This window comes from Agrilus planipennis, unplaced genomic scaffold, assembly GCF_000699045.2.
Source record: "Agrilus planipennis isolate EAB-ADULT unplaced genomic scaffold, Apla_2.0 scaffold34, whole genome shotgun sequence".
Classification (NCBI taxonomy): domain Eukaryota; kingdom Metazoa; phylum Arthropoda; class Insecta; order Coleoptera; family Buprestidae; genus Agrilus; species Agrilus planipennis.
Window position 1 is genome coordinate 1560867 of NW_020439170.1, and position 9909 is coordinate 1570775.

At 36.7% G+C, this 9909-nt stretch overlaps 1 protein-coding gene and 1 long non-coding RNA gene across 2 annotated transcripts in view; one reads left to right on the forward strand and one right to left on the reverse strand.

Moving 5' to 3' along the window:
* LOC108735134 overlaps window positions 1-9909 on the forward strand; it is a 478298-nt gene that overhangs the window by 74867 nt on the left and 393522 nt on the right. The window lies entirely within an intron of this gene.
* LOC108735133 (hemicentin-1-like) overlaps window positions 1-9909 on the reverse strand; it is a 283534-nt gene that overhangs the window by 32123 nt on the left and 241502 nt on the right. The window contains exon 6 of the mRNA XM_018466969.2: window positions 2071-2222. Within this exon, the coding sequence (XP_018322471.1) occupies window positions 2071-2222 (152 nt within the window). The remainder of the gene's footprint in view (window positions 1-2070; window positions 2223-9909) is intronic.

The following is a 9909-nucleotide window of genomic DNA, read 5'->3' on the forward strand; positions in this document are numbered from 1 at the left end:
TAACAAGTGAATTAACTTAACGTTCTACACACCTATAAAACTTTTGCTTTGTTTTCTATTGTTAATTTATATACATTTTTGTTTTAAGAAATTGCTAAACATTTTCGTCTAGTACTGTACAGTTCTAGCCGATGTTTTAAGACCGCCCATCGAGAGCTCTGCTCGTTCAAGCTCGTTTCAACTATTTTTGTCTTACTCACGCCTAGTGTGTATTCTTTCTATCTTCGCGCAGATTTCTTCAAGGTCACAATTCTAACAAATTGAAATAGACTGTACATTATTGCAATACGGTCTTCACTATTGCTTAAAACATTAGCACAAGGTGCTACTGAAACTGCAGCCCTTCTGATGCCGTTTGAAGGTACAGCAAGCGACAAATTACATAAATTCCTTACATTTATTGTTCCCAAAATTTTTTTATGCATTGGTCTCTCTGTCTCGCTTAACATAAAGGTCGTCTGTCAACGTAAGATTGTCTTCAACATAGAAGAAGCTAAAATTTTGCATCTACTTAATTTTTTAGCTCCAAGTTCATGTCTTTCCCTATTCGTTACTATTCAGCCTTGTCGAACTTTGGAATAAGCGGCTAATTTGTAAGTCAAGCGTAGTGCAACTTCAGCAGTTCCTCAACTTCTCTATCTTAAAGGCATTGCGCGATAGTTTGGAGGAGCAGCCGTTAAAATATCAGTGCCCCGTTGCAAATACGTGGAAGGGAAGTTTTAAACTATATTTTAGCACTTAGCCCCTCGGAAGGTGGCACTTAGGGCGGGCAGGAACAAACACTTTTGCCGAGGATAGATTTTGCAAGAACGAATAAAGTAGACGGAGAAGAAAACGATGATGTAAAAAAAAAAACTTTTAGCATGACAAAAGAAGAAGTGTATCTCATGGCAACGTTTTCTAAATTTAGTAAACATTAAAATTAGATTAAATATAAGATAATCCCGAGATTCAGTGTTCTTTCGCATTAATCGATACTCTAATATTACAATAAAACTGTGAACCAAAAGAGCCTAAAATGTCTTACAATTTTATTTTGCTTGGCAATTTTCGCAACTAAAATATCAGGGGATATCTTTTCATTTTCCAAACTTCAGAAAAATGAGAGCGGAAGCGGTATTTTTAACGGAAATGTCTATTTATGAATTACTATGTAAGCAAAAGCGTTTCATATGGTCTTCCATTAGTACATCATCTTAAAATTTTGACTAATTTCAATGAATCCCTTTCGCCATTAAAGTAAAAACATTTTTAAAAATAAGCATTCAAGATAGGTAAGTTATAATTTTTTGGTATAGACTATAGAACATTAGAAACCTTAAAAAATACTGATGTGTTGTTCGATAAGTAATTTCTTTTTCTCGCGATACAGGAGTTGGAATTGTATTTTTACAGCCACTTTCATTATACATATTTTACTGTTGTTGTTTGTGAAAAAATTAAAGGTATCGAATTCAATCGTGCAAATAGATCAATTCTGAAGTGTGCTGTAATCAACTGAAGAAATTTAATGATTCACTAGAATACAAAAGGCCAGAATTGATCAATAAAAAGAGTACAGTGTTCCACAAAAATAATGCGAGACTTCATACAAGGTTGGTAATTCTCCAACAGCATTTGAATGACATGTACTACCACACCTGCTATATTCTCCAGATTTGGCACCTTGCTCTGGTTAATACAAGATGGCAAAATTTTTATTTCAAAAATGATTTGGATCAGTTTTATGCTAGAATAATGGCAACAAACTGTACCAAAATGAAGAAAGCATAATTCAACAACATTTTTATACGTTATGAAAGGAAATCTTTCATTTTCACCAAAACTATTATTATTATTTATTTTCTGAACAACCTTAGAATGAGAATTTTGTATATTATAAAAGNTATGCTAGAATAATGGCAACAAACTGTACCAAAATGAAGAAAGCATAATTCAACAACATTTTTATACGTTATGAAAGGAAATCTTTCATTTTCACCAAAACTATTATTATTATTTATTTTCTGAACAACCTTAGAATGAGAATTTTGTATATTATAAAAGTATGTATGTGAATTGATTACGTACCGTTTGCCTAGTGTCTATCATCTGAACGCTACCCTTCCACCATGTAATAGTCGGGGGTGGTCTTGCACCGACAACTTCACAGCTCAATTCATAGGGTGTGCCAGCTGATAAGGGTCGATTGTCACCAACAAATCGTACCCATAGGGGCCTCACTGAAACAAAAGAATTTATCTTTAGAATATCAATTTTTTACAAATTAAGTATGTAGAACTGTTCATCATCTATTAAAACTTAAATTCCAAATTAATTTCTCCTATCAATAATTCTTATAGGGCTTCATTATACTTTCAACTTTAGGGAATGACTTCTCAAAATTTTTTGTACGGAAATGTAGATTTCAATATCTTTTCACCGGACGTGTGTAAAAGTATTCGTATTAGTTCGTACGTGTAAAATGTTTCCTGCGCTTTTATACAAAGAAAACTAGTCAATACTCGTTTGATACTATTGTGTAAGATAATACCTATCGGGTAGTTCGGAAAGTCATTTCGTTTTTTCCTGACAGAGGATTTAATTGTATTATTTTGCACCCAACTTCACATTTAAGCCGTATAATTTTTATATGCTTTGAGAGCTCATATAGCAAGGCTTGTGTGTGAAAAATTCCAATTAATTCTACGCAGTAGTTTTTGGTTGGTGCCCTTTTAAATATGGAGAGCGATAAGCAGCATTTTCGACATATCTTACTGTTTTACTACAGAAAGGGTAAAAATGCTGTTCAAGCCAGAAAGAAATTGACTGATGTGTATGGAGAAGGTGTGTTGACAGTACGCCAGTGCCAGAACTGGTTCGCTAAATTTCGATCCGGCAATTTTGATGTCGAAGATGCACCACGTTCGGGAAGGCCGGTTGAAGCTGATAAAGACGCGATAAAGGCATTAGTTGATGTGAACCGGCGAATAACAACACGTGAGATCGGATTGAGGTTAAATTTATCAAATTCAACAGTTTATGACCACTTGAAAGGCCTGGGATTATCCTCGAAGCTCGATGTATGGGTTCCCCATGTTCTCACAGAGAGAAATCTGTGTCGCCGCATTGACGTCTGCGATTCGCTTCTCAAACGTCACGAAAATGATCCGTTTTTGAAGCGCATCATCACTGGGGACGAAAAATGGGTTGTATACAACAACGTCAAACGCAAGAGGTCATGGAGCAAAAAAGATGAACCGGCTCAAACCATTTCCAAAGCCGATATTCACCAAAAAAAGGTGATGCTGTCTGTTTGGTGGGATTTTAAAGGAATCGTTTTTTTTGAGCTTTTACCGGATAACACAACGATTAATTCGGAAGTCTACTGTCATCAGCTGGACAAACTGAATGATGCACTTCAACAGAAAAGGTCAGAACTAATCAACAGGAAAGGTGTAGTGTTTCACCAAGACAACGCGAGACCTCACACAAGTTTGGTCACTCGCCAAAAGCTTTTACAGCTTGAATGGGATACAATGCTACACCCACCATATTCTCCAGACCTGGCACCATCGGATTATTATTTGTTCCGGTCACTCCAAAATTTTTTAGACGGTAAAACCTTCACCTCAAATGAGGAGGTCAAAAACCTCCTCGATCAGTTTTTTGCCAGCAAAGACCAAAAATTTTATGAGCGTGGAATTATGCTACTACCAGAAAGATGGCAAAAGGTGTTGGACCAGAACGGTCAATATATAATTTAATAAAGTATTTGTTTATTATACGAAAACTGTCTTTCATTTCCACAAAAAAAAAACGAAATGACTGTCCGAACAACCCTATAATTCGTTTTCATTTCCCAGACAAATATTTTTAATGGGATAGATGAAAATAACCCTCGAAAATCTTTTAATTATAATATCGGAATTAGCTAAGCCGCCCTTAATACGATTTTATAAATTTTCGTTCAGATCTAGCTCATCTAAGAACATTCCAGTTTTAGTTTAATCAACTAAGTAATAAGTTTTTCATTTATTCGCAAAACTATCTGTAAAAATATGTGAAACTAATTAAGAGGCACTTAGTAAATGGATGGTATAGATAAGATTTCCAGCTGTAGACTTGGCGGCGACTTTTCCGCGTGTAAAAAGAAAGGAAGCCGGAGCTTGGTTTCTTTTTTTTCCCGAGTTCGGCGGTCAATACGTTGATTGATATCGCAGGAGAGAACAGCAGCGCCACACTTCCCAAAGTTTCCAGTCAAACGCATCACCATTTGTTAACCGGAACAGTCCAAACAATCGGACCACCGAATCCATTCGTAATGGATTTTGGACGTTCGATCTCACTAACAGAGAGCACTGACGATACCGAATAGTGTAAAGAGATGTGCCTGTGTACGTGTGTGTTTTGTTGGCCAGGGATAAAAATCCTGTGCGAAACCTCCAACGTCATACATGAGGAACAACTTCTATTATTTTTAACCCGATAGCGATAGGGTATAGACACACCCATCGCTAAATTTGGTTATTGCTATAACTAGAACAACCTCGGAATAAAAGTCTATGGTGAAGATATTCGAAATATAAAAATAACAGAACTTTGTATGTAAAAAAAACGCGTTTGATGAATGATTTTTCTTATAGCAAATACGTTTTCCACCTACGCATGTTCTTCCGAGTTTTTGTTGCGAAGCAGTAGACATTTGAAGTGAAAGTTTATATGAAAGTTTGCGAGGCTGGTCTAGTGAATTAAGACAGGTTGAGCGGAACCTGGTTAGAACGAAATTTCTGAAAATGCTTTTTAAAACAGCATTTCATTTTCTGATGAACATTTGCATCGAAACAACTTCACAATCTACAATGTACATCTAAAACATATTCTTGGTTCATAAATTCTAATTTGAAGCCTTGCATTGCTTTAGTATTTTGGTTCATAAGGGTTCATTGTACATTAGATAGCCTCATCATTCAGTATGGGTTTTAATGCATTAATAAGAACAGAAAACATTTCACGTAAATCATAATTTTTAATGAATTTACGAATTAAAACGCAAAAAACATGTTTTTGCTTTGTAAATGTAGTTGTTTTAGCTATCACCTCCGATACGTTTCAAAACTAACTTAATATAAAAACTTCTAATTAAAATATAATTTGACGTATCCGATGTGCTAGAAAGCAAGTGGAATACAGTGATCGGGTTTAAGTATCTACATTTTGATGTATAATTGGTTGCATATGCATGCAAGTGCTATGTACCTCCTACAACAGATACCACTGTCAAATTTGGTTGGGCTCAGCTAGTATATACATACACATTTCAATAAAGGGCGGTGTACGAGTTAAAAAGTAATCTTAGGATGAAGTTTCGATATGCCGTCGTCGCGACGGGTCGCGTCGCCCGCTGCGATCGTTGCGCTGCCATGCGAGCAACCCGGAAAGTTATAACGTAATGCAGTGGTCGCGCTCATGCATACATTTATTCGCGCGCACACACATACATACATACATGTCTACCTAGACCCACACACACCGTACATGTATGCATAGACACGTAATGCCTTTTTGTCCTCCGATGCAAAAACGTTTTATCGCGTTCGCGCTTCTGCATCACTCGGTCGGCCCGCTGCTGGTTGTTACATTTGCAACTGAATACTTTATCAGAGACTGTTTTAAAAAGTTAATATCAAACACGGTGACTTACTGTGTATCGTAAAAGAATAATAATGTGAACTAGATGCATGATTTTTCGTAATCATTAAATGCATAGAAGTTGAAACAAAGTGGCATTTTTTTAGAATTTGAAATTGAATTTTGACAGCATCGGCCTTACTAAAGTTACAGAGATGTAGCTTTTCCTATAAATATATCTTAATTTTCAGATTTTGTAGAAAAACCTTTTTTTAAAAAATACTTTACGTCTACCTAGAGAAATAAGTACTTTCATTGTAGTTGTCCATAAAACCCTTAAAATAAAGAAATCGTATTGAAAGAAGTAAATAATTTCGCTGATAAAACTGCAGAAAATACTTCTACATAGAATATATAGAATTATCTTCCATTTTACTGTAGTCCATCATTAAGCGTCTAATAAATTATCATCATCACTCCTAAGATTGGATGGACACGCACCTCCACTCTTTCCTATCCTAACCTAAGCTAATCTTCGCATTTCCCTGAAACTAGAACATCCCTTACGCTTAAATATTTGTAAACAGTAATCTAATCCAGGTCTACTTAACCCTCCTCTTAACCCTTGTTTCTGCTCTATGCCAGTATGTCCCTAATAAACCCTTCATGCCTAAGAAGGCGTCCTAGTAACTTATTTCGCCTATTTCTTATTGACTTTCATAACGCCCTCTTTACTTCTACTTTCTCTAAAATCTCCTCATTTCTAACTTTCTCTATTCACGGTATCCTCATTATTTCGGACGCTTTTAACATTTTCTTTTACGCCGCGCCCACCGTCCGCGTTTCGCATTAATAAATCTTAACTAAATATTTATTAATTTCACAAAACATAAATTCGGATATACCTACGTATAGAACAACTGAACGAAATAAATTGTGTTTTTGATAAACAGGAGCGTAGGAGGTGTACGAAAACATTTTCTCACTGCAGGACAGAAACCAATTTAATAAAGCGGTCTAACAGGTGTTCTTTCACAGATTATTATTTTAATAGAATATGACAAGAAGTATTTGATCTGTATGGGTAGCTTTCGGAATTGACAACCAAACAGATCAAGTGTCTGTTAAAAATATAAAGTATACATTTTACTAGTGATAAAAAACTTTTAAAATATCAAACCCAATACCCAACAGCTGAAAGTTTGGTTAAAAAATATTGTGTAGGAAAATTATTTATTCGGCATTTATTTACTATTTGGGCTAACCAAATATTAATGACATATATGTAGAATGAAACCAAAGAGGGACGTTGGAAGAGGGCTTTTAAGATGTAACTCTTGAGGGGAACCCACTGGTTGCTATGTAAAGCTGGTAGGAGGAAATAGCTGTGAGGCTATTGGTATATATAGGTATACATCATAGGTGAAAAATATCATCATTCGTAATAATAATAAGAATCGCTCCTACAATTGATAGGAGCGGGGGTTATCCAGATGGTCAATCATCATACATACATGATACATGCAATGGTATTATAGAAAAACGATCTTCTTCAACTTTATACCAAATGGTATGCATCGATTTTTAAAATATTCTAGCACACTAGTCCATCACCATCGATTGAGTCGATTTCGAACCTTCGCCCAAAAACAATTGCTTAAGGCGTCTTACCCTTCTCTGTGCTTGATTACCGAATAGGCACTAGTCCATGTAACTGCAAGTTACAATGAATCAAAATAATATTGACTCAATCCTGAAAACAATACAATCAAGTCTTCATAAATGATGTTGAAACACAGTTTTATCATAATCCTTTTGTAAAAGGATTTATATTATTATCTATAGATGTTTAGGCGTTTTTATTTTTTCTAGGATGATCCGAAAAACCCAATATTTAATCCGATATTAGAAAAATTGGTCTATAAAATATGAAAATCGTACATCTAAAGCTTCTCATCACTTTTAAGTAAAATAATTTGACAAGGGGGTTCCACAAAATAAATCCACCAGTGGTTGAAATCAATCAAATGATGTGAAAGAATGAATTATAAAAAAAATGTATATCTGGTCGTTAACTGTTCAGATTAGGCTCTGGTATCAATTCCGAAATGCCGCCTACAGGTTGTGCTAGCCACCAAAGTCGCGTAATTGCTGCCAAGCGAAGAGGCAAGTGTCAAAACTCTCGCCGTAATTTAGTGGACGAAACAGTTTCGAGCACCACTTGATTTGTCTACTAGACCATGCACCATACGTCCTATGGCCATCGTACTAGGAGTGATTCAGACGCCACCGATAGTCACCACTCATCTCCCTTTACCGTGGTGATAAACAGGCTTGAAGTGACGACGGGAACTGATGAGAGACTGAGAGGAATTGAGTAAGAGAGAAAGACTACAACTTTGAGAACATCTTAATTGGGAAACTGTAGCGAGTAGTTTGAAGTACATGGGAACTGAAGGGTGATTTTTTTGATGATCCTAATACACCCCCCCCCCATCAATCAACGCAACTCGTGTTCTGAGATAAATGAGAATATCACGATTAACATTTATATTCATATATGCCTTCTACCGAGCGGCATGGCCTAGAGGTTTAGACCATTGCTTAGCATTCGTGAGGACGCCTGTTCGATTCCGGGTCCGTCTGCCTTGGTTCAAGTTTTTCTGTGGTTTCCTTGGATCACTTAGGCAAATGCTGAGGCAGTAGTATTCCACAGATAATCTTTCATTCTCTTCTGTCTTCATTTCGTCCGTCTCATCTTTCTCACCCGAACCACCACCCACCCATTCTCACGATTCCTGAAAGCAGGCTGAAGAGGGCCTTCCGCCCTACCTTCCGGCGTAGTCAGGAGGGACTGCCCGCCCATCAGCATTACTGGCGGGTGGGAATGAAACACCCAAAAGTTTTTTTTATGCCCTCTACTTAGATCTGCTGTTATAGATTTTCCAACCCTATTTTTAACCTTCAGTCGTTCATTTTTGTTCAAAAGTGAATAACTGAAATAATTTTCCATCATTGTTTTCGTGTCACTATTTATCTCCAGATGTTTAAGTGACCGTCTGTCAAAAGATATCGGAAAGCGTAACTAAATATGAACAGTTCTTTTGATATTCGCTGAAAATGGAAGTAATAGTCAAGAAAATACTTAGGATGGTTAAGCCAGACACAAAACATTCCATTGCCATCTGGATGTGATATTTTGCGGCATCTGTTAGTTCGGTTACTTTTCTTATTGTTGTGTGTTGGCTCCGATCTCCAGAGTTCCTGCAAATCCCGTTACAAATGAACGCGCTTTTTTTATCGGAGCTGTCACGGTTATACGACTTCTCCACTGACCCGAGAATCCCGCAAAACAAACAGCAACGAATCGAGAGGGAGTCCCCAGGATCCCTGTTGTGTCACGGCGCCGAAATTATTTCAGTTTTGGCTCTTATCTACTGGAGCCGTCTAATCTTTTTTCCGGACCGCCGACCAGTTAGTTGACCGGCTAACAACAAATCATAAGTCCAGTGCACCGGCAATCGACTGCTTGCACTCCCCTTAGACGTGGATGGTTTATTTCCTTCGTTTGCCAGTTATTCGACCAACCTCGAACCCGATTGCTGCTAAATTATTAATGCTCCAGCGCATTCTTTACCTCTTGCAGTTTGTACCACGTAAAAATGAACGAACTGAGCGTAAATGTCCAGTGCACTGGAGTGGGGGAAATTATCTTCTCCTCCTCCCCAAGAGCTCCATGATTTATGAGGGAGTGTGAAAATTGTTTTATGAGAGAAATGAGACAAATCGAATTAGGAAGTTTACCTCTGAATATCAGAAAAAAGGATAAAAATAAAAAATCACTGTCTTCATTGTTTTCTTACATTGAAATGTTAACTACAGTGCAAGGTCTTTATAACGTCAATCGATTTAACGACAAACTCTTTGAAACGTCGAAATTGCTTGACTTTGGTTGGTTTACATTGTTTTCTATACAATATTACACTCTATATAGCGTCACGCTCACTCTATTTAACGACAACAATGCTACATTATAAATCATTGAGCAGTACTTTCTAAGTTGCCGAAATAGATAAGAACTGCAGCTGTGTACGTTGTTGAAGAAGACGATCCTGTCCCTCCACTAAGCATCAAACATGCACTTAATGCAGCGAAACTATTAAAAAAATACTTTTGATATAATCAAATTGATCCAGCAGTATCTCAAGATATGAGCAAGATACGTAACAAAATACAATTAAAATATTGGAACAGCAAAAAACATCAGACGAAGATAACAGGCTATACGCAATGTATGAA